Source organism: Engystomops pustulosus, chromosome 4 (assembly GCF_040894005.1).
Source record: "Engystomops pustulosus chromosome 4, aEngPut4.maternal, whole genome shotgun sequence".
In the NCBI taxonomy this organism is placed as follows: domain Eukaryota; kingdom Metazoa; phylum Chordata; class Amphibia; order Anura; family Leptodactylidae; genus Engystomops; species Engystomops pustulosus.
Genome location: NC_092414.1, coordinates 122,423,039 through 122,449,452, shown reverse-complemented (window position 1 = coordinate 122,449,452; position 26,414 = coordinate 122,423,039). Strand labels below are relative to the sequence as shown.

The 26,414-nt window shown below is 39.3% G+C and overlaps 1 protein-coding gene across 2 annotated transcripts in view; it reads left to right on the top strand.

Moving 5' to 3' along the window:
• The window catches only part of SEMA3E (semaphorin 3E), a 102,609-nt gene that overhangs the window by 66,227 nt on the left and 9,968 nt on the right, over positions 1–26,414 (top strand). Inside the window, exons 5-16 of one of the 2 annotated variants that reach the window (XM_072147284.1) lie at positions 5,532–5,625; positions 7,465–7,584; positions 8,266–8,405; positions 10,747–10,861; positions 13,167–13,236; positions 14,688–14,832; positions 15,785–16,007; positions 18,596–18,687; positions 18,995–19,036; positions 19,500–19,666; positions 20,355–20,422; positions 21,914–22,047. In XM_072147284.1, the coding sequence (XP_072003385.1) occupies positions 5,532–5,625; positions 7,465–7,584; positions 8,266–8,405; positions 10,747–10,861; positions 13,167–13,236; positions 14,688–14,832; positions 15,785–16,007; positions 18,596–18,687; positions 18,995–19,036; positions 19,500–19,666; positions 20,355–20,422; positions 21,914–22,047 (1,410 nt within the window). Of the gene's footprint in view, positions 1–5,531; positions 5,626–7,464; positions 7,585–8,265; positions 8,406–10,746; positions 10,862–13,166; positions 13,237–14,687; positions 14,833–15,784; positions 16,008–18,595; positions 18,688–18,994; positions 19,037–19,499; positions 19,667–20,354; positions 20,423–21,910; positions 22,048–26,414 lie in introns of both variants that reach the window. The other variant, XM_072147283.1, reaches the window with a different exon arrangement.

Genomic DNA, 26,414 nt, shown 5'->3' with positions numbered 1-26,414 from the left:
ACCCTTCAGCAATACATTTTCTTGTTGCACTTCATAGTTTTATGTCTTTGATTTGTGGTTTTAAGAACTTTTACAAGGTTTTTGCTGGAATTCTGTTTTCTTCTTTTGGAAGATTGCAACTTTGCTTCTAAAGTTACCTCTAAGATGATTGAAGTTAACTTGAAAGCTTTGAAGACCCTCTTCACAGATGCAATGATTTCTGTCTTCTGTTTTTGTTTTTCTTTCTAAATCTAGAAAATATTCTATCCCCCTGTGTTGTGGTCATGGTAATATTTCAGTGGACCTTGCCTCAAGAACACTGGTCATAAAACACTAACCTTAGGGTATATAAAGTCCTAAATAATACATGTGATTCTATTAATTCAATTGGTAAATGAATATACACTATACATTATAGTGCATAATAATTTTTGCTTGTGCCTTCTATCCATTGTATGAAAGTGTTATGGAAACATTGTGTGAACATGGCCTTAAACATCCAAGATGAAGGGGATGACATATAAATAATAGTGTGATTCATAACCATGTTTTTTCCATTATTTTCAATAAATACCATAGAGCTAGAACCATAATCATAAGTATTATTATCTACAGCCAGGTAAAAGTAACTGCAGTGGTGTAATTCTTCAAATATGTAAATCCCAATATGGTAGCAACATTCAAACTCAAGTTTAATACATTGCTCTTGACAAGTCATAAATCAGATTGTACTTAGGTGAGGAATTTATGAGGCAATACTTGAGGCTGGGTGTTTTCAACACTGTCACATCTATGAAGAATATTCTATTAAATGTAAAGCAGAACATCATCCTTCGCCCATACAACTTATTTCCAGAGCGAATGTGTTATATAATAGGGTCATTTTACATTTATTTATAGCTTTGGTTTTTTACTGACATACTTTGAATCAAACACTTTACATACATTGTAGATTAATACAAATAAATATGTTTTCTTACCATAATACTATTAGTTAATGATTGCGGCACCACATTCAATATAAAAAAAGACTGCGTAACAACTTAACCCAGCAGCTGTTACACCACATACTTTAAGTGACTCCAGTTATGCGCTTAACAAAGGGGTAACATAGTATAGGGTACTGTCAGGTTAAATAAATGGCACCATAGTTAGGTTAGGTATTAGCAATGAATTATTAAGGACCCATGTATAATGCTTAAATTGGTTGTGTGCTCTGCACTGCATCATCTTTACCTTATGTGCATTATGTGAATGGAGTGCTGTACACATGCTTCACCTGAGCTACATTCACTTCTGTGGGACTGTGGAAGGAGGCGGGTTGAGAATGCTCAGCTACTTATAATCTATCCTGCAGACTGTGGTGTAGATTTAGAAGTTGTAGTTGGAACTGAGCCCACATAACCTTTATACTTAAAACTTTACAGAAAGGTCAGGGGCATACTTAGAAATCTTAGGGCCCGATAGCAAAGAAAAGAAAATATTTTACCACTACCAGTTTTTGAAAAGCTGATACTGAGGATGTACTATCTAAAAATCAAAAACCTTTAGCCCATTACCTATAACATTGTAATGTATGTAAAGATTCATCATGCTTTACAGTGCCTCCCTCATTGATTTATTTACAATGCCCCCCCTATATTTACATGAAGCACCTCTCTTCTACTATACCATACTCACTTCTATACAGATCACCCCTTTATACATCACCCTCTCCTGGTCCACCACTGTACAGCAGTACACCTCAGTTACAGACCATCTACTTTCTGTACTGTGTCCTCTTCTATACAGCACCTCCCTCCTTTACAGTGCCTCCCTTCTATACAGCAACTCCCTCCTATACAGTGCCTCCCTTACTATAAAGCAACCCCCATCCTCATACAATGGCCCTATAAAGTGACCTCTGACACTTTTCACACTGTAACCCCTTTAAACAGTTCCCCGTTATTTATGAAATAAAACATTCAAGGACCCTCTATTTATATATCTGTGAAATGAGCAGGACATATTCCTATCATCTGGAAGTAACTCCAGGAGGAATTAATACATTTTCATTATGTTATACAACCATAAGTAAGCATTTGTTTTCTGAAACCATAATGGCCATTATACATTGGTGCAATTCCTCTTATACACATGTATATATATTTAAAAGTGTCAAAAAGGACACAAAATACATTATAAGTAGCTTCAGGTTTTTGATGTAAATCTGTATTGAAGACTGATGCAGGGAGCTAGAAAGGCTCACGAAAGACCAATAAATTAAAGAAAAAACAAAAAGGACACATGGTAACCATGTCCAATACTTTATGATTCTGTTAAACCAAAACCCCAAAAATGCAGTGACCTACTTGAATTCAACTTCTTTAACATTTCAAATATCATTATTTTAGCTGCCACATCGTTTTTATAGGGAGCAGCAGGGCGTTACTTGTACATATATCAAAAATGACATCATTAGACATATTTTATCGTTACTGCTCTTGGACTTTCAAGCTGCTTCTTTGCCAGGAAAACAGGAATGCTTGATATTATTTTAATTGGAGCCAAAAATCTTACACAGCACAGCCCTCACATGTGTTAGTTGACAAACCTCATGTATTTATTTCATGAATAAAATTACAAATACTAAAATGTTTTCAGGAAATCTTGTGACACTGGAAATATAAATGGTATTATAGAAATCGATTTCACAATACCAAAGCAGTAACAATGATACTTGAAAACACTGTAAAACACTAACATCTATATTTTTATGTATGTTACTTTTATCAACTAGAGATAACAAAATTGCATAGTGCTTAGAAAATAGAACACAAACACGATAGTATTTTAATGTATTATAAATTAGTGTTGAGCAGACTGGAACTGAAAAGTTCAGGTCCAGATTCGGCTCAACCTTCCCCCGACCCCTTTAATGCCCACGATCAGTACTGGCACTAGCATGATGTCATCAGGAGAGACGACCCTCATCTGAATGACACCAGCAAGTTAGTATCGGCATTTGCTACCTACTTGTAGATTGCTAGATACTTGGAACTCTCAATGCATTTCTCAATTAGCATTTTCTCAATTTGCAATAAATATATAGCAGGGTCATCAGGAGATTATGTATACTATATAGAAAAAGAGACAACCTCTGTTATTTCATATAAATGAATGAATAAGCAGTCAATTTTGTTTTACCAGACACTGTGTGGCCCCACAATGCACCGCATCCACTTGGACACCCACTATCTTCAGTCAATGAGCCTCCCTCATCTATTAATTGGCAATTAGGGACAGGTGTGTCATTGTAACGGGCCAGACTGGTGAAACCCTCTGTAGGGTTATACAACAGGGACATAATTTGGATAGACAGTAGTAAGCATATGAGTGCAACACTCTAACAGATATAGATGAAATGAAACATATATTCTGGTATTCTATGAATAATTGGTCACACCAGAAATAGTAATAATGAAACACCTTAATTTACTATATCAGCAATAAGATGAAACCTGCCTTAAAAACATTGGGGCACATTTACTTACCCGGCCAACTGCAATACGGAGTGTCCGACGAGTCACTAAGATTGTGCGCCCTGCATGTGTCGTTTCCCCAATCAGGTCCGCCGGAGTTCACCTTCCCCTTGTATGTGAGTGCATGTCTTGCGACACAATTTTTAACTTAAGTCTAGGAAACAGGGGTACCGTACACCTTGTGGGATATGGATGGTGCTTACATCGGTCACTCAGCCCTAGTGGACAGTAGAGAGAAACGTAGCACACATCCTGTGTTGAATTTTAAATTTTCATTTATTTCATATCATATATTTTTATAATTACAGCTCCACCGGGTTTATGAAAATAAGGTACTTTTATAACGACAGATCATAGAGTTTCCTTGGCGACGTTTCGGTCTAAATCGACCTTTGTCAAGCTCGATCTGAAGTATTGAGATAGCTGTGTTCCAGCTCTGGTGGAGACAGAAGGGCCTTCTCTCTCCACCAGAGCCGGAACACAGCTATCTCAATACTTCAGATCGAGCTTGACAAAGGTCGATTTAGACCGAAACGTCGCCAAGGAAACTCTATGATCTGTTGTTATAAAAGTACCTTATTTTCATAAACCCGGTAGAGCTGTAATTATAAAAATATATGATATGAAATAAATGAAAATTTAAAATTCAACACAGGATGTGTGCTACGTTTCTCTCTACTGTCTACAATTTTTAAGTTAAATCTGTCAGATTGTCCGATGGCCCGTCCCCCGATTTCTGCCACTTGAAAGTCAGCGCAATTGCACCAAAATCCAATTGCGTGCGACACAATCCCCTTCTAAATGCCTGTCCCAGCGGCATGATCCCCGAAAACATTGGTAAACCCAACGAAAATGCGGCCACGGGACCCTTAGTGGAGGCCATAAAGAATTAGATGAAATAACAATGGTAACTTCTCATCAGTTTTATACACATAAATATCAATGTAATACCACATGAAGTAGAAGCAATTTCAGCAACAAATGCTGCCAATATTATGTTGTATCATATTATTGACAGTGTTTAATGCTGGAATAGTCCAAATGTGCTCATTGGTAGAAAATTAGCTTTGACATTTCAGGAACTTAGTATATTTACTTTGAAATAAATTTAAGTGGGTTTGAATAGAATCGTATTATCAAACCTATATTATTTTTAAGATAAACAAAAACCTAAAATAATTCCAGATTTAAAAAATAAAAACTAAATGACCCTTCTAGGGTTGGATTGTAGGACCACACCTAGCACATGTTATATCTGAATATATTTGTACTGCTTTATATTATGTAGAAATGAAAATGTAAATCCTGGTCGGTGCAGTGAGGGAGATGTTACTCTTGTGTCTGTTTTCAATTTAAATCAGTTTCCACGGTGCTTACACATAGGATATGTCAATGTCAAAATAGCTGAAACCCCTAAGGTTATAACCTTATCTAATAGATATTATCATATAATTGTAATCCCTCTTCAGCTCAAATTGTCCACATGTGGAAATGAGCAGATGCAACACGTGAACTGCATTGAGTCAACCTGCCTTCAAACTGTTTCCAGCAGTCATACTCAGTCTTATGGATAATGTCAAGTCTTTGAAATCCTGATTATTATTCTTCAGCAGTTAGTGTAAAATGTTCTTTCATTTGAAGGAATTCCTTGACACTTTTAAACCGCTTTGGTAAAATTTCTATTTCCCTGGGGTTGCAATTTTGTTTCTTATTTGAATGTATTGTTTTAATAAGGTCTTTAATTTATACAACATTTGGATCCATTTCATGATGAATTCACTATCTTTGCCAATATTTTTTGTCTACTGTATCGGATAAGGTCTGCTGTACGTCATACGGTGCAAAGAAAAATGTCAATCAAATTGTTTACACGCACATAGTAAAAATAGGAACACCTAGATAAAATGTATCTAATTGTAGAGATTGCCTTTGCATCTTTTCAAACCAGCAGTATTTGTTGCAGCTCTGAGGATGATTGGTGCATATGAATTGGTAACCCTTCCATTCTCTGTTTTTCTCTGATGCTTATAGGAACATATATTTCAACAAGAAGTACAGAAAATTGAGCGTGGGCGAGGAAGATGCCCCTTTGACCCTGATTCTTCTGTGATTTCTACACTAGCAGGTAGTTATGGTCATGGGAATTCGGACTAGTGATTGATGCACATGAGACTTTTACTTTAGTCAGATAGATTTTATGAAAAATAAAATCTCTACCACTGGCTCCTTCTCATGTAATTTCATATGTACTAGAAACAAAATAGCACAGAATTCAGCACTTTTATTTCTGGTAGAATGGTGGCTTCAATTATGGAGCCTATGGATCCGTTAAGCTGGTTGTCTGGGTTCACCGGAAATCACTTGGCTCAAGGAATGGAAAAGATAATACATAAAATGTAGCCTGAGAAAAGTTTTCCCTCTTTTGACTACTGAGGCCAGTGAATGGCTCAGTGGTCATGTGACCATCTACACTTTTGGCTCAGCCAGGAGTGTGCACAAAAAGACCATTAAAAACCATTCAAAATGCCAGAAGCTGGGCAGAGTAAAAAAAACTTACATATCAACCTAAAACAAAATGTTGTTGTCCAAAGGAACCCATCAATACTGTAATTTATTGAGCTTCAATGGAATAATAAAGAACTATTGTGTATGATAAAATGAGGACCATTGTTTTCTAAAATGGGTTTTTAAAATGCTAAAATGTGATGAAATAAATGAATCTTTAAATGTACCTGTCCCTTTGGGCAAATAAATCTTATAGTCAAGTGGCTACTGTTAAACAAGTATACCTACTGTAGAAGGAAGAAGAGAAGAAGAAATCATGAATGCTGAACAGAACATGACTTTTAGGGCACTTTGGAGTTTAGAAACCCTTAGTCACACTGATTTAATTTGGGTGGATATAAAAAGCATATTCATATGTGTGTACAGGTGCATTAATCTGCATACTAAGAGGAAACAGAACATTCCACTAACACAGAAAGCAAACTGAATATTCTAAAGGACTTCATTGGAGGTGGCATTCATTATTAGGCAAGTCTTTATTATCATGTAAGAAGGGATGATATAAATGATGACTCAAAGAGGGAAACAATTCCAGTATTGGCTAATAAAATGATCAGCAGATTCTTCTTCAGCAACGCACACAGCTGATCCAGCCATTGGGCGCTGAGGTCAGTGGAGTATTTTTACCGTTTGTGAACATATTTACATTTGTTTTAATTTATGATAAAACTAAATAATATGAACCCATTGCAGCTACTGTGCATGGTGTTACATTCACATCACCAAGTTCATGTTGATGTTCTTTCACATCCAGTTCTAATGCATGCTCGCCATCTAGTGGCCACTCAATTATTATGACACTCTTGATGCAAGTTCTGTAAAATAAAGTTGTGTTTGCCTGACTTTTCTGATCTCATTTGTTTTAATCTGATCAGATGTGCACATTAGATGGAATAATGCACCTGTGCTTGATGTAAAGAATCAGACATGAACAGAATCTCATCAAAGCTACACTTTATTGCTTTTACGTCTACGGATGAAATATACATAGATATAAATATAACTATAGATATAAATAAATAATAATTTTATATAAATACAAAATGAATGAACTGTGAGCCCTCTCCATTCACCTCTTGCCACAGTGCACAGTAATAATACTTCCTTTTGCGACAAGGGTTTAAATAATTAATAGATAAAAGATAGATAAATTATTAACAAATTATAACTACCGTATATAATGTAAGAGAAGAGATCCCCACACAAGGGACATAAAATTGGAAGCCCGGCACACTAAGCCCTCACTTCCTATACAAATGTATAGTTTTTGAACATGTGTAAAAAGTTATTACTCTTATATTTTATAATATCTGGTTAATCTCCAGAATCTTGAACTAAAAAGCATAATATTACATTTCTAGGTAAGAGATAAAAAGCTAAACCAGTCATTTTTCTGCAGGGGGTGAATTATTTGTTGGTCTCTACAATGACTTCTGGGGAAGAGATGCTACTCTATTCAGGAGCATGGGACATCTTCCATATATAAGGACAGAGCACGATGATGATCGCATCCTAAAAGGTGACACTTGTGCAGAAATACTAATCATTGTTCCTTCCATACAGTTTTGGAAAAGTTGTTGTGTTTATTTTACTCTCTTAGTGTTGATAAATTTCCCTCAAAATATCAAGTTTATGTGTTCAGTATCTTCTCAGATGGAAAAAAATCATAAAGCAGACAGAAGGGACCTTCATTTTTAAATACATTGCCAGATGCTAAAATCAAAGGGATATTCCCATTTCAGCAAATTAATATTAATGTTTTTACGATAAAAAGTTATACAATTTCTCAATATAGTTTCTATAACAATTTCTCACAGTTTTATAGATCTCTATTTACTGTCATTCTATAGAAAGTTTCTATGGTTACTTCCAGGGGACAGAAATCTGACCATGGTCACACAGGTGCACAGCTCGTTACATCACACAGCTCTGTTTCCCCTCTGTGATACTTTGTGAGCTGTGCACCTGTGTGACCATGGTAAGATTTCTGACCATTGTTAGTAAATATAAAAGCTGTATATAGCAGGACAGCAAGCAGAGATCTAGAAAACTGTGAGGAATTGATACAGAAATTGTATTGGAAAATTGTGTCACTTTTTATAATACAAACATTAACATTAATTTGCTGAAATGAGAATAACCTTTTAAATTTACGAGAAGAAAACTATAAATTTCTGAATTTTCTCCTATTTTTGTTTAGAGCCAAAATTTGTGGGTTCCTACTTGATTCCAGACAATGAAGACAAGGATGACAATAAAATATACTTCTTTTACACTGAAAAGGCAATAGAAGGAGATGGAGTCCATGCTCTCTATTCTCGAGTGGGCAGAGTCTGTGCGGTATGTTTTCAGTTTAAGATAATGTAAAAGCTGCATAATACAGGATTAAAGTTGTTTGGGGCCCCTGGGTGCAAATTCTCACTGAATGTAGCATACATGGATGTACTCCTTCTCACCCTCAGTAATACATCTATATATAGCTGCCAGCCCCCCAGTAATACATCTATATGCAGCCGCCTCTCCCCCAGTAATACATTTATATACAGCAGTCTCCCCCTCAGTAATATATCTATATACAGCTGCCTCTCCCAAAGTAATACATCTATATACAGCAGCCTCACCCTCATTAATATATCTGTATACAGCTGCCTCAACCCCAGTAATACATCTTTATTCAGCAGCCTTACCCTCAGCATAATAGCCCCGATACCCCTGAGGACGCCACCTTGAGTGGCGAAACATGTCGGGGGGGCTAATTTTGTTTCCATTTTAGTGCAGCAGTATATAGCAGCCTAACTAAACAGAGAGTAAGACAGGCTATAGGCTACCTACTGGAACACACTATACAGCGTTTATAGGAGAGATAGTATATCAGCTTAGTCTGCTAGGAATCCTCCCTTCCCCCCTTCCCCCTCCTCCCCTTAGAACGCTGAGCTCAGCTATCAGGGCATTAGGGAGTATTAACTCCCCCTAGGTACGAGGGATATACGGATAGGGGGACGCTGTACCAGGGTAGTGTCCAGTACTCACCATAGGACATTAGAGGTTCTGTTTGAATACGAATCCAATTTGTGGCTGCAATAGATCTCTGCTGATAATTTTAAAACACAATGGTGGATGAAGTATCGTTTTTCCATTTTTAATGTTACATGAATAAAAGTTAAATTTTAGTGACAAATGGGTATAGCTCGTCCTTACAGGACACCACTCTCTCCTTGTAAATAAGTATACATGTTGTATACCCAGTCACACTTTGGTCATAATATATAAACTTTTTTTTTTTTTTGGGTGTGATTACCCTCAGTAAGACATCTCGCTACAGCTGCTACATCCCCAGTAATACATCTATATACAGCTGCCTCACCCGCAGTAATATATCTATATACAGTCACCTTACCCTCAGTAATACATCTATATACAGCTGCCTCACCCCCAGTAATACATCTATATACAGAACCATCCCCCCAAGTAATACATCAATATACAGCCTCAACTCTCCAGTAATACACCTATATACAGCTGCCTCCGCAAGTAATAAATCAATATACAGCCACCTCTACCATAAATAAATCTATACATATATATGTCACTGCACTGCCTGCATCAGGACGCCAACATCCTGTGCCCTCCAGGGACTATGGTAGGGAACATATTGTTCCCTGCTCTGCCATAGGCAGAAGTCTATAGGCTATCACCTGAATATATAGTTGGTGACTTTGGTGGCTATGCAACCGCTTGAATTACCTAGACTTGGTGGATGCCCAAGGGCAAAGTGGTGGGGGCCCACTCTATAATTCTGCCCTGGCCATGCTCTAGAAGTATAGATTTAATAATACATGTTTTCTTTTAAAACATATTTTTCTGTAACTTTTTGTATGCAGTTATTTTAGTTTTTAAAGAGTCAGGATGGGAACTAAACTCCTTATTCATATAAAAAAAATGCAGGCTAGAATTACCCAGAATTCTCAGCAAAGGATGAATGGCCTTTAAGACTCAAAATAATACAAAATAATACAAAATAATACAAAATAAACAGCTTCATTCCCTTCTTGACTAGTGATGAGTGGACCCGAAACTGGACTTCAGCCAGAAATTGGGGTCCAGCATTCCGCTCACCCCACCTGCGGCATTTAAAAGCAGGCATGATGTCATTGGAGAGGTATCCCTCAGGACTTTGACCCTCCCTCTACATGATACAATCTTACTGCAGCAGTGGGAGGGAGAAGTGATGCTGCACAGTGTAATAGCCTGTGAAGCTGCAGCACAGAGGGTCTGTGGTAACAGCCCCCTGAGACCTAGGCTCATTAACATAATTGTAAAAGTTGATTTTAGAAGGAAGGAGACCATGAATAATAAATGTAAGAAGATAGCCACAGTTACAGTGCCTGCATCTATGAGTAATTGTCCCTGGTTTATCATGATGCATTTTGATGGTAAATTTGCTAAGTTACCCAATAGCTGCAAGACAACAGCAAATTGTAAGAGATGCCTGGAGAGGACAAAATGCAGAATATAATTTTATATAATTCTATATAAAGTCATATAATTTTCTGAAATTTTCTGAATTATTTTCTGCTGATTTTTGCACAGTTTGTTAAAACGTTAGGTACTATTTATATCAGCATTTTTTGGGATTCTAAGAAAAGTCAGTGAACTCAATATTTCATTTTTTTAATATTAGAATGACATTGGAGGACAAAGAATGATGGTAAATAAGTGGACCACCTTTCTTAAAGCCAGGCTGACCTGTACTGTGCCTGGCCGTAATGGAATTGATACGCATTTTGATGAACTTGGTAAGTATTTCCTTCTTCTGTAGAAGCATATCCGATAAACCCAAAGCAAAGTTAACATTGAGTATGACTCAAATATTACTATATGTCATGAATTTTCAAGAGCCTTAAAACTATGCACTTATTCATACAACTAGAGGCATTAGTCATCTTCTGACATCTTATTTCCTTCCAACATTGCTATAAAAACTTTGAATGTGTCATAGAAAGATTTTTCTAAAATATTTTTAGAAGAAAAACACAATGAAGATGCATCAGAAATACATAATTTACAATTTATCAGAAATGTCTGAAAGCAGAACTGTTCTAGTTGACCAAGGAAACCAATCAGAGCTCAGCTTTACCTTTAAAAACAGTTGTGGGAAAATGAAAGCAGAGCTCTGATTTGTTGCCAAAGGTGACTAGAAAGGTTCTCCTCTCAGACGCTTATGATAAATGTCCCCCATTGTGGAATTTACTGTGAGTTTGAAATCATCTGGTTGTAGCGCAAAAGAAAATCTTTACATTTCTATTGAGAGCCGTGATGAGCAAAACCCCACCAGTAACAGTCAGATTACTGATTGTTCTGGATTAAGAGTTATTTTAATGTAGGTATATGAACTTTTTCATATTTTTAGCAATATCAATTGTGTCTCATATTGTCACGTTGTATGTAAACTGATATCAATTAGATTTGTTACAAGTTTACATTTTTAAAAGTTTATATTATTTACCATGTCTACTAGTGCCAGTCTTTTCCATGAATTTCTTGTAGCTTAGTGCCAGCTACTTTCACCTGTAACACAGTAAACACTGGTCGAATGTAGGATGCATCTTAGGCCCCTTCTCCACTGGCGTTTTTCACGCGCGAGTTCTGCGCGTGCATTTGACGCTCAGAACTCGCATTGCACTCTGTCCCATTGTATTCAATGGCGCAATTTTCACGCCCCATTCAAGTCTATGGAGATGCATCAAGAACGCATTGCACTCGCAATCATTGCAAGTGCAATGCGAGTGCAATGCGTTTTAAACGTAAGGGTTGCTAGGTGACCAGAATAACATTATTTCCCCTGCTCGCGAACGATCATTTAATTAAAAAAACACAGTGAAGAACAGTGAAGAATAGAATAAAAACAGTGAACACAGTGAACACAGGATCATTTAAGATAAAAACACAGTGCAGAACACAGTGCAGAATAGATTACAGATGTTCGGCACATCTGCTTACTTGTCGGGAGATACGCGCGGAACGGCGCGAACAAAATAGCATGTGAAGAACAATATATATGTGTGAAGAACACATTGCAGATGTATTTAAACATCTGCAATGTGTTCTTCACACACATATATATTGTTCTTCACATGCTATTTTGTTCGCGCCGTTCCGCGCGTATCTCCCGACAAGTAAGCAGATGTGCCGAACATCTGTAATCTATTCTGCACTGTGTTCTGCACTGTGTTTTTATCTTAAATGATCCTGTGTTCACTGTGTTCACTGTTTTTATTCTATTCTTCACTGTTCTTCACATCTGCTAAATTGTCGGGAGATAATATACAGTGAAGAATAGATCGCAGATGTTTGCAAATTATCAGAAGACATTATTTTTCAATTAAATAACACATTTTAATCCCAAACCATGGTCCCTTTGAAAAATGCTCGAGTCTCCCATTGAATCGCGCGTCAAAAATGCGCCGAAAACGCAAAAAAAAACGCAAATTACTCCAAGGAAAAATGGAACAAAAACGCAGCCAAAACGTCAGTTTTTCACGCATTGCACCCTGACGTGAAACGCAACGCTAGTGTGCAAGAGGCCTAAGTGTCATCCTTTTTCTGAAAATTCTAGCCTTTAAATTCTGCTGGAAAAGTCACCAGCGGTATTTAAATTGCTGTGGCCTTGCACTTGTATCTTTCAAGAGGATTGCCACTCCCGATGGCGACTTTGCCCACCATCAGTGCCAAAACCGATCGTGGCTCCTTAATGGTGGTGGTGATGTTGGTGGGTGGTGAGGATGAACCAAACTTTGCGATTCGTGTTTTCTCCTCAACACTTTTTGAGAGCAATTGTTATTAGATGTTTATAAAAATGTCCTTCTTCTAGTCTGTCCTAGAAGAGGCAATACAGTGTCAGACTTGATTAGGTACAGCAATGTTGGAGTAATCAAACTCTGTATTTTGAGATATAATAAACACTGGATCAGTTGTCTGGCTATGGGGTTGGAAAAGATATGAAGAGACAGTTTATAGTTTTAGGTGTTTATATAAATTAAAAATTCAGTGTAAAATGTTTGGAATGGCATAGTAATATCATTTTTCTTTTCTTTGCAACAGAAGATGTATTCTTAATGCAAACTAGAGATGTAAAGAACCCAGAAATCTTTGCTTTATTCAGTACTACCAGGTAACAATTAAAAAAAAAGACATGATTAGAAAAAAGTTAAAATATGTATTTTATTTGTAATAACAGGAAATGTGGAAATATGGCGTACAAAGCATATTATGGTAGTCGCTGTTGCTGTTTTGTATGTATGCTATTAATAATGATCTTTGCAGATTTTCATCCCTGCATTGATTGTAAATCAGACCCTGAGGACAGACAGATGACACAGACAGTGGTGCTTGATGCTGAACCCTGTTCCAGCTGTCCATTTCTGTTGCACGGCCCCCCTAAGTAGGGGGTAGACAACGTCAAGACAATCCCTACTTAGGTCTCTGTGCACACTAGGAACATGACAAACACACAACACAATAAGGCGGAGTGGACAAACTGGGTCAACAACAGCAGACAATGACAAATAAGCAATCCAAAAGAGAACTCAGGAATACAGGAAAGAGATCAGATATCAGAAGGTCAGCAGATATAATCACACAAGAAAGGACAGAAGGACAGAAATTTGACCAGCAGTAAGGCCCGTTCTACACATGTAAGTGTGATGCGATGAACCCGCATCACACGCGCAGCGCCTGCTGCTGGGATCTTCCAGCATATCAGTTTAGTCCCGGTTTGCAGCGTTCGGGCCGGGAGAAAAAAATCCTTGCTTTGCACCTGCCCTGGACCAGGTGCAGATTTGCACTCTAAAAAGTCGCAAAAATAAGCAAAAAAATGTGATACATGAGTGAAAAGTTGCACGGAACTAGCTATAACTAGGAATATAATGTAAAGCAAGTTACGTCAGCTCCTTCTACAACTTCCTTGCTCCTTGCTTTTTTCCTGATGCAAGGTTCTACAGATCAGTTGCTTTAAGGCTGTTTGATTAACAGAGTAGCAGCCTCTCTGAACAAAGAATTTGTGTTTGCCTCTGGTCACTCCATTTATACTCAGCTGTTCATTTTACCATTGCCTTTGTCTTTCTGGCTCCCTGTAATATTGTTCTATACTCTGCTGTGCTTTGCTGTAATTCTGACCTTTCCACTGAACTTTGACTACTCTTCTGCCTTACAATCTTTTACCTCGCTACCTACCATCTTGGTGTTTGCCCAAATTTGACTGACAATGCCTTATTGTCTGTTTTGACTCCCTTTGTCTTACTGTACTGTGCACGTATACAATGTAGAGACTGCCACCCAGTTGTCTTCTGTGGTTTATCACAGGGCCTGCAAGTAGGCAGTGGAGGTTGTGGGAAACTCCCGACTCACACTTCTTTCTTGCCTTGACAGTAACTTATGGGGATTATTATTTACTTGCCCAAGAACAATCATAATGATACAGAAGCTCCATTTTTTGTAGGTGTTTAATCCTTCACTTGTTATGTGTATATGTTCATGGAGCTACACTAAAAGGGTACATACTCTTCAATGACTCCTTTAATTTACAAACATTATTGTTTTGGATTTTTTTTGTTTTTTTTACAGCAACATTTTTAAAGGCTATGCAGTCTGTGTCTATCAAATGTCCAGCATACGTGAAGCATTTAACGGCCCTTATGCACACAAGGAAGGACCAGAATACCACTGGACAATGTATGAGGGCAAAGTACCATATCCAAGGCCTGGCACAGTAAGTTTTTTTCAGAAGAATTTTCCAGACAACATAATTTAAACTGAATTCACAAAAGACATGGAACCTGCCAAAAATAACTATCAGCTTTCTGCAATCATTTTTTGCTAGTCCTTTGCCTCCAGCTGAGCTAAATTATTCGGTGTGGAATGGCATGACACATCAAGCTAATGTAATGCCAAGCGGCAATCAAGTTGCATATGACTTCTAAATATTCTACAGAACAGTCAGTGTGTTGGCAGTATGAAGTTCTAATTTGGGAATTATTCATGATATTTTTGGGAGGGATAAATATGTAACTAGTTGATCGCTCTCATGAGGGGCTAATCATTGGGTAAATGGCAAATAACTATTGCCAATTTTCATTTTAATATCAGTTTAGCACAATTTTTTTATTGAGTGAATAAATATCTTGTCATTTTGAAGTAAACAATCCACCAACATTGACCCTTTAACATGTATTACTATTATATCATTAGATGACTGAACTAGTGGTTGTATAAGCAGTAACTAAACATTATCCAAGGGCCTTGAAAAGAGCCCAGCCAGGACAGAATTTCTCTGACTTAAAGGGCAATCTTACTCATAAATACCAAATAGCTTGTAAGCACTTACCATTATATCAATACATATTCATTTACTAGTATTCTTTGTTACTAGTGACGATAGCAGCTAGCAAATTGATGTTTTTGTCAGTCCCAGCATTGGACTTTTCTAAATGTTTATGGGTGCACTCACTAAACATCATTTAGAATATATTCTTGCCAACCCTGAGATAGCAATCACATGGCATTAGTGATGGTATCTCTAAATATACAAGCAAGAGACACAATTATTAGACTGTGGCTTGTACTGGACCTCTGGCTTGATTTTTACAATGACCATTAGTTTTAAGTATAAGTTAGGATATATGAATTAACAAAATTATGTTTGATTTGTTTCTGAAATCTAGTGTCCAAGCAAAGTTAATGGTGGTCACTATGGAACTACTAAGGATTACCCAGACGATGCTTTGAGATTTGCTAGAAGTCATCCACTGATGTATGAACCTATTAAACCTGTACATAAAAGGCCAATTCTTGTGAAGGTTGATGGGAAATACAACTTAAAGCAAATTGCAGTTGATAGAGTACAAGCAGAGGATGGACAGTATGATGTAATGTTTTTAGGTACAGGTAAGTCTTTGTCATGTCTGGGCCCTGGTGACTGAGGTTTGCTCGGGTAGGGGACTTATGACTTATCTGCCATATCAGTACTCAATATTCATAATGCATTAGTATAAAAGAACAGAGTAAGTAAGTAAGGCCACAATCCACATTCTCAATTTTAGGATACGTTCAGTGTTTACACCTGGAAGCTCCCAGTATATATGCTGAACATGTCCATAGGCTTATACTGAGGCATCCTTTTTTGCCTCTGTCTGCTCAGAATAGGTTATATCCACCAGGACACACCATATAAAAGCCTATAGAGCAGTGATGGCTAACCTATGGCACTGGTGCCAGAGGTGGCACTCGGAGCCCTTTCTGTGGGCACTCAGGCCATCACCAGAGAGGACTCCAGGTATCTCCCTGCAGTCCCAGACAGCCCAGGACTTGCTGTGCACAGAGCTATATTAAAGTGACAGCTCTACCTGGGACTGTTTTCTGCTTTATTGGTGTCCTCAGGGTGCTGGTATCAATGAAAACTGTGACAGAGAAGGGAGTATAAATCATAAATTAAATTTCTGTGTTGGCACTTTGCGATAAATAAGCGGGTGTTTGTTGTAGTTTGGGCACTCAGTCTCTAAAAGGTTTGCCATCACTGCTATAGAGGATGCATGCATCTGCATGGCACCTGTGGTGTTTATTAATGGTGTACAGAAAGTATTCAGACTTCTTTACAGTTTTCATTCTTTGCTTCATTGTAGCTTTTTTTGCTCATTAATACAGTATACTTTGCTCCCCATATTGACAAAAAAACAGAAATGTAGATATTTTTGCAAAACTGAAATATCATATGGTCATAAGTATTCAGACCATTTTCTGTTACACTCATATGGAATTCAAATGCGGTTCATTTCGTTCTGATCCTCCTTAAGATGGTACTACTCTTTTATTGGAGTCCAGCTGTTTTTAATGAAATTGATTGGTCTTGATTATAAAAGGCACACATCTGTCTATATAAGACCTCAGGGCACATAATCATGAGGTCTAAGGAACTACCCAAGGAGCTTTGAGACAGAATTGTAGCAAAGCACAGATCTGGCCAAGGTTACAAAAGAATTCATGCAGCACATGGTTTCCTAAGACTCCACAATGGTCTCCATAATCTTTAAATGGAAAAAGTATGGGACAACCACATCTCCTCTTCAACCTGGCTATCCAGCCAAACTAAGCAATTTTGGGAGTAGAACCTCGCTGAGAGAGGTAAAGAAGAACTCCAAGATCCCTGTGGCTGAGCTTCAGAGATACCAGATGGTGATAGGAGAAAGATCCACATAGTCAACTATCAATGTAGCCCTCAACCAGCCAGGGCTTTATGGAAGAGTCTGCTGATGGAAGCCTCTCCTTAATGCATAAAAATGCTCACATATAGTTTGCAAAAAAAGCAAACACATAAAGGACTCCCAGACTTTGAGAAATAAGATTCTCAAATAGTCTGACAAGGCTAGGATTGAACTTTTTGGTGTTAATTCAAAGCACTATGTGTGGAGAAAACCAAGCATTGCTCATCACCTACCAAATACAATCCCAACAGTGAAACATGATGGTGGTTGCATCATGCTATGGGTTCTTTTCAGCTGCAGGGGCAGGACGATTGGTTGCAATTGAAGGAAAGATGAATGTGGCCAAGTAAATAGATATAATGGATGAAAATGCTCTGGACCTCAGACTGGGCCAAAGGTTCACCTTCCAGCAAGACAATGCACACAGCTAAAATAACAAAGCAGTGGCTTCAGAACAACTCTGTGACCATTCTTGACTGGCCCAGCCAGAGCCCCTACCTAAACCCAACTGAAAATCTCTGGAGAGACTTGAAAATGTCTTCCACTATCCAACCACTATCCAATTCATTATCCAACCTGAGGGATCTGCAAAGAAGAATGGCATAGGATCCCCAAATCCAGGTGTGAAAAACTTGTTGTATCATTCCCAATAAGGCTGTCTTAGCAGCTCAAAAGGTGCTTCTACTCAATACTGATCAAAGGATCTGAATACTAACAACCATGTCATATTTTTTCTTGTTTAATAAATTAGCAAAAATATCTGTTAAATATTTCTGTTTTTTCCTGTCAAGAAGGGCTTCAGAATGTACATTAATGAGCAAAAAAAAAAATTTTTTTGATCTTACTAATTGGCCTGTTTTTGAAATGCTACTTTCACAATGTGAATCTTTCTATATGCATTGATTTTCTGTGTAGTTGAATATATTTAACAATTTTGTTGAGATTTATAAACTTTAGGCTCCATGCACATGTCCACAAATGGCAGCCGTGAGATGGTCGCCATAGACGCAAAAGATAGGGCAGGTCCTATTTCTGCCCTGATTTTCTGCACTGGAGGGTTAGCAGATCTCACCCCCTCCATCTCCAGCCGGTTTGAAGCTCACAGCACATGTCTCATGCCTACTTATGCATGAAGCCTTACTGTGATAATTGATGCTTCATAATGCGATTTACACGACATTGCATATAAAAGCTATCATTCTAGAATGCAAAAGTATTAGTATCACATGTTATTTCTATAGTAACAAACACTTTTTGATTTTTCAACTAAAACAGACAATGGAATTGTATTGAAAATTATCACCATTTACAATCAAGAAACAGAAACAGCAGAGGAAGTTATCCTTGAAGAACTTCAAGTGTTTAAGGTACAGTACTTTCATTTTAATTCCAGTGTAGCAAGATTGTTGTTTTTTTCCCTTTTTAGTTTGAATACTCATAACTTAATTTTCTTGACTGTGTATGGACAATATAGCTTCCATAGATATCAAATGATTCTCCTATGCTATATGTGTCTCAGAATTGTGGTTCTGTTAACTACATATTCTACATTTTTGAAGTGTATGTTCATATAGTGTTCTTGATTAAAAATTACACAAGTATATAACAAATGGGCACTATTTTATTGAATTATTAAATTTTCATCAAGAACTTGTTTTCTTTTAAACTTTTCAGATTACAGAGCCTATTGTCGCAATGGAAATTTCTTCAAAAAGAGTAAGTACTGAAGACAACTCTGTGTATATACATATAAAAAATGTAAAAAAGTTTACATTGCACCTCAAACAGGGCATTGCTATTCATAAAAATATGACCAAATTTGTAGCTTTGTAATGTATATAAAGATGCATGAAATTGGGAATAGAAAAGCATTTACTCTTTTGTTCCAGCCAGGGGTAGGAGTAAAAAACACAATAAAGCATGGCCCAAAGTTCCTTAATAGTAAAAAAGGTGACCTTTACTAACCCTTTCTGTTATTTTACTAAAGCACATGGTCATATACTGTAGATCCATAATGTTCAATGTTTGAAGGCTGTATTTCTTAAATAGTTCATTCCACCTTAGTGACAAAAGTAGAGACAGCACACATTAGGCTCATATGCTATGATTGTTTGCTACTATAGTACTGTCCTAAATCCCACTGGTTTTCTCACAAAAGTCTTTATTTTTATTACTATAGCAGCAACTATACATTGGATCCAAATCAAGTGTGGCTCAAGTAAAACTTCATCAGTGTGAAATGTATGGTACAGCATGTGCTGACTGTTGCCTTGCACGTGATCCCTACTGTGCTTGGGATGGTATGTCCTGCACTAGGTACTTTCCTATTGGAACACACTCTAAAAGGTGAGCACTAAAAAAACTTTTAGATCTGTAAACACACAAAAATAATACTATCAAATTCTTAGCTGAATGGTAATTCTGGTATCATCTGAATATATGGGCAAGTCATTTAAAATTGTCTGCTTGTTAAAGTGATCCCACCAAAAACTAGACACTGGGAAAGGCCTCTCTCTTCTAAAATGATGGCGTAGTAATGGAGAATACCAAATGGAGGAGAGAGAAGAAAAATACAAAGCACAATTTTATTGTAGGATAAACTCTTGTGACCGGAGCTCAAAAACTAAAAAGACGATCCATGCACGTTTCCTCCTTATTTGTGCACCAAACACAACGGATCACTTTCAGGGATAAGTCACCATTCAGACCAGAAACCATCAATATTTTCACTCCTGTCCCAGTCTCCTCCACTCACTGCATATCCAGACATAGTGTAGACAGTTTCAAACTTTTCAAACTTTTATTTCCAGTTCTACTCACATATGTAGATAAAAAATGCGCATATCACAAATAACTCCACGAGGACGCCAATCCTCGCCCGACCCAGGGTTTCGCCTCTGTGCTTCTTCCGGGGCATGCCGGATAACTTTTATTTTTTTTATAATGCAATTCATTATGTATTCCTAAGTAACAATAATTTTTTCTGTAACATGCTTCAACAGCAGCCATATAACAATAATTATTTACTATTTAGGCGATTCAGAAGACAAGATGTACGTCACGGCAATGCAGCTCAGCAGTGCTCAGGACAACATTTTAATGGTAAGGCAAGCAAATCAATGTATCAAAAACAGATACACTTAGGCTATATTCACACGAACGTATGGGGGACGTATATACGGCCGCCGTTTATACGGCCGATATACGTCCCCCATACACTTCTATGGGCGCACGGCACCCTACGGGAGCGGTACGGTGCCGCACATGTGCGGCACCGTACCGTTCCGTACCCGGGAAAAAGATAGGACCTGTCCTATCTTTTCCCGTAATACGGCGCCGTGCGCCATAGGTTGCTATGGAGAGGGGCGGGGGTGAGCTGCGCTCACCTCCTCCTCCTCTCCCCGTACACTGCCGTTGCCCGCTACGGTACGGTACGGGCGGGCAACGGCAGTGTGAATATAGCCTTAGGCTGTATGTAAAAGCCTGGGCTTATTAACTTTATTGCTAAAAATACACATAGATTTTAAGGGATATATATAGGGATGGTGCTTTATGATTACATGGAATAAGATGGGATCCATATACTCTTTTTTAGCACTAGGATATTTCTCTGTAAAACTATAAATTTGACATTTTATGCATATAAAAATGCTGTAACTATAAAGCCATACTAATTCCTATGCTGGAAACAGCACATGGCAGCACATGGTAACATTTCAGCTCACAACGAGTCTTCTTCTAGCAAGGATAAACACTGACATATTACTTGTATTTTTCTCGTATTATTGAATTCTGTAAAGACTGGAAGGCCTCATTTCATGACAGGGAAGAAAAAGTGTTAGCACTGAGCCTATTCAGGCTACACTGCGCAAACCCGCAGGTGACGACTAGACCAAGGTCCCTACTCTGGGTACAAAACAGTAAGGCTTCTTTTACACGTATGTGTGCTACCTTGGCCCAGGAACCAGGCGTAGCGTAGCATGATGGATAAGCGGAGGGATGAGCACTGCTCACTCCTCCCCTCTCCACAAGGACACCTCCTACCTGGCCCTACTTATGGGAAAATATAGAGCATGCTCTATCTTTTTGCTGGTGATGGGCTGGGCTCCATTGGCGTCTTTGGGGATGGATATAAAATCATGCAACTGAATATATGTCCCCACAATGCTTTTGTGAAAGGGGCCTGAGAAAGAGTATTGTCAGTAGTCAAGCAAAAGGCAGAGTAATCAGATGTATCAAGCAGAGGACAACTGAGCCAGAAGATTATATATCAGGCACTGATCCCTCCATCAGTCCAACTAGCACCAACTCAGAGATAACATGTCAATCACAGCTTCAAACAGAGAACAGACCCACAATGCCTGACACCTTACATCTACATTGCAACTGCATCACATGTCTTCCTATGTGTTATCAATATCTTTACATTCTTGATCTTAATGGAAAAGTACCGTCTGATTTATACCTTTTAAAGCTGCATCACTGACTGAATCCACTTTGCACCCTGATGCAGGCTTTGGCCTTGTTATAGCTGCAAGTGCTCCGGGGGTCATCACCACAGGCAATAACAACTATTTTTGTCTCTTCCAGAAGGTCTAGGAAAGACTGAAGAGTATACAGTATATGGTATCGAACATAACAGCACTTTATTGGAATGTATGCCCCGCTCTTTAAAGTCTAAAGTCATCTGGTTTGTGCAAAAAGCACATGATGGAAAGAAAGATGAGGTATGCTGAAAATTTGTAGAGGTTTTCCTGTGAAAGACAATTGACCCTTATAGACCTCTTTGGCTTTCAGGATCCTTTTTTCTTTTTTTTCTGTCGAGTTCTAAATGCAGTAATTTTTTAAAATTTTTCCTCGTATGTCGCTGATTGGGAGCTTGTTTTTTGGGAAATTAGTTGTACTTCGTGGTGGTGGCCATTTTTGCTCTAATTAATTGATTGTAATTTAGGATTTAGGATTTTGGCAATACCTAACATATATATATATATATATATATATATATATATATATATATATATATATTATAGATTATTTTTATTAGTGATATACAATAATTTCATTGCATATTTCTCTAAGGTCATAACTTGTTTTTCCACCAACAAAGCTAGTTAAGGCTTTTTGCATGATGAGCTGTAATTTTATTGGTACAATCTGGGGGTTTGTGTGAATTTTGCTCACTTTTTATAAAATGTTATTTTAAACTAGATTACACAAACACAGCATTTTTACGCAATTTGTTGGGATTTTTTTTCGCACAGGTTTTATAATAAATTGTATTTATAGATTAGACCAGTGATTTTCAACCAGTGTGCCGTGGCACACTGGTGTGCCGCGACACATGGTCGGGTGTGCCTCGGGGAAAGTTCCCCAAACTATGATGCCCCTGTGTTTTGTTTCCCGGCAATGCGCAGTCACGGCTTCTTACAATGTAGGAGACAATAACACATGCGCAAGCTTTGAACCTCGCGCAACAGAATGACATCACCGAGGCTGGCGCATCATCCTGAGAGCGGAAAGACTCTCCCATTTGCCCACCGCCAAGGTAATGCTCGCCAATAATGCTGACTATATGAGCTTTTACCTGAGTATATGAACTGTTGGCAGAATACTCAGCATACGAGCTGGTACTTTTAGTACTCCAGCAGTATACTGCATATAACTAGAGATGAGCGAGCACTAAAATGCTCGGGTACTCGTTATTCGAGACGAACTTTTCCCGATGCTCGAGTGCTCGTTTCGAGTAACGAGCCCCATTGAAGTCAATGGGAGACTCGAGCATTTTTCAAGGGGACCAAGGATCTGCACAGGGAAGCTTGGCCAAACACCTGGGAACCTCAGAAAAGGATGGAAACACCACGGAAATGGACAGGAAACAGCAGGGGCAGAATGCATGGATGCCTCTGAGGCTGCTTAATCGCACCATTATGCCAAAATTATGGGTAACAGCATGGCCATGACAGAGTGACAGAATGAAGCTAGATAGCATCTAAAACATCCAATAATTGACCCTGACACTATAGGGGACGGCATGCAGAGGCAGCGGCAGCAGCGGCAGGCTAGAGAGTGGCATGGCAACATACCCTAAATGGACTCAGGCTTCAAACCAATGGGTGGCAGAGAGGAACCAAAGGAGGTGAGCAAGAAGCGCTCAAATAATATCGGTACATGATAAAAGTTTGCCAGTATATTTGCCAGTATATTTTGTGCCAGTATATTTTGTGTCGCCACCCACAGCAGGGTGGCGACAAAGTTAACATGGAAGCCATGAAAACAATCCAAAATTCTGCCTGACACAGCTCGTTTGATAAGGGGACCATGTATGGAGGCAGTGAACTAGTAGTAGATTAAAGGTGCTGCAGTTAAAACTATGTTAGTTGGATCTTGGCATGGAGCTGGCGCTCCGCTGCCAGGCGAGCTTTTGCCAATCCAAGCCCCTGTCTCTAGGCTACTCCCCAAACAGCACTTCTAAGAACCTTTTGTATAAGATCAAGTGTAGTAGCGTTCTTATAAGTTTGGGATATGGCGGGTGAGGGGAATGTAAACATCTGCGCAAGAAGCGCTGAAATAATATCCGTAAATGAAAAAAGTTTTCCAGTATATTTTGTGGCTTACACAGCACGGTGGCGACAAAGTTAACAAGTTTGATGCGGAATGCCCTGTAATAGCTCTTGGGCGGTGTGCCTTTTATCACCTAGGCTCAGCAGTTTGAGCACCGCCTGCTGTCGCTTAGCGACGGCACTGCTGCTGTGCCTAGAGCTACCGACTGATGGCGCCATGCCCACGGATGGTAATTCGGAGGAGGAGGTGGAGGAGGGGTGGGAGGAGGAGGAGGCATAGTAGGCCTGAAACACCTGGACCGAGGTAGGCCCCGCAATCCTCTGCGTCGGCAGTATATGACCAGCCCCAGGGTCAGACTCGGTCCCAGCCTGCACCAAGTTAAGTGTAGTAGCGTTCTTATAAGTTTGGAATATGGCGGGTGAGGGGAATGTAAACAGATGCGCAAGAAGCGCTGAAATAATATCCGTAAATGGTAAAAGTTTGCCAGTATATTTTGAGGATTACACAGCAGGGTGGCGACAAAGTTAACAAGTTTGTTGTGGAAGCCATGAAAACAACCCAAAATTCTGCCTGACACAGCACGTTTGATAAGGCGGCCATGTATGGAGGCAGTGAACTAGTAGTAGATTAAAGGTGCTGCAGTTAAAACTATGTTAGTTGGTTCTTGGCATGGAGCTGGCGCTCCGCTGCCAGGCGAGCTTTCGCCAATCCAAGCCCCTGTCTCTAGGCTACTCCCCAAACAGCACTTCTAAGAACCTTTTGTATAAGATCAAGTGTAGTAGCGTTCTTATAAGTTTAGGATATGGCGGGTGAGGGGAATGTAAACAGATGTGCAAGAAGCGCTGAAATAATATCCGTAAATGGTAAAAGTTTGCCAGTGTATTTTGTGGATAACACAGCAGGGTGGCGACAAAGTTAACAACTTTGATGTGGAATCCATGAAAACAACCCAAATTTCGGCCTGACACACCTCGTTTGATAAAGGGACGATGTATGGAGGCAGCTATATGGACGGCTTTTGGAGGTAGCAATGGAGACAACATGTGGAGGCTGCTATGGAGACAATTCAATTTGGATAGTGCCTGTATGTGGCAGTCCAAAAAAGTTTTCAAACCAAAGGAGCAGGTAGGTGGCCCTCCATAAAAATGGAATAGATTGAGTGCCTGTATGTGGCAGTCCAAAAAAGTTTTCAAACCAGAGGAGCAGGTAGGTGGCCCTCCATAAAAATGGAATAGATTGAGTGCCTGTATGTGGCAGTCCAAAAAAGTTTTCAAACCAGAGGAGCAGGTAGGTGGCCCTCCAGAAAAATTGAATAGATTGAGTGCCTGTATGTGGCACTCCCAAAAATGGTTTAAAACAGAGGACCGGGTCGGTGGCCCTCCATAAAAATTAAATGCATAAAGTACTATAGCTAGAGCCAGTGGGCCCTGTAAAAAAATAGCCAGTTTCCTCTGCTTTACTGTACAAAGAGGAGGAGAAGGAGGAAAATGAGGAGGAGGAGGAGGAGTGGATAAATTATTCAGGTTGAGCTTCCTTCACCTGGTGGAGATTGGAAATTAGGAGAAATCCAGGCTTTATTCATCTTGATAAGCGTCAGCCTGTCAGCGCTGTCAGTCGACAGACGTGTACGCTTATCGGTGATGATGCCACCAGCTGCACTGAAAACCCGCTCGGACAAGACGCTAGCGGCAGGGCAGGCAAGAACCTCCAAGGCGTACAGCGCCAGTTCGTGCCACATGTCCAGCTTTGAAACCCAGTAGTTGTAGGGAGCTGTGTGATCATTTAGGACGATGGTATGGTCAGCTACGTACTCCCTCACCATCTTTCTGTAAAGATCAGCCCTACTCTGCCGAGACTGGGGACAGGTGACAGTGTCTTGCTGGGGTGACATAAAGCTGGCAAAAGCCTTGTAAAGCGTACCCTTGCCAGTGCTGGACAAGCTGCCTGCTCGCCTACTCTCCCTCGCTACTTGTCCCGCAGAACTACGCACTCTGCCGCTAGCGCTGTCAGAAGGGAAATACTGTTTCAGCTTGTGCACCAGGGCCTGCTGGTATTCATGCATTCTCACACTCCTTTCCTCTCCAGGGATGAGAGTGGAAAGATTTTGCTTGTACCGTGGGTCCAGGAGAGTGAACACCCAGTAATCGGTGCTGGAATAAATTCTTTGAACGCGAGGGTCGCGGGATAGGCAGCCTAGCATGAAATCTGCCATATGCGCCAGAGTACCAACGCGTAAGAATTCACTCCCCTCACTGGCCTGACTGTCCATTTCCTCCTCCTCCAACTCCTCTTCTTCTGCCCATACACGCTCAACAGTGAAGGACTCAACAATGGTCCCCTCTTGTGTCTCGCCAACATTCTCCTCCTCTTCCTCCTCATCCTCCTCCACCTCCTCCGATATGCGCTGAGAAACAGACCTAAGGGTGCTTTGGCTATCAACAAGGGAATCTTCTTCCCCCGTCTCTTGTGAGGAGCGCAAAGCTTCCGACTTCATGCTGACCAGAGAGTTTTTCAACAGGCCAAGCAGCGGGAT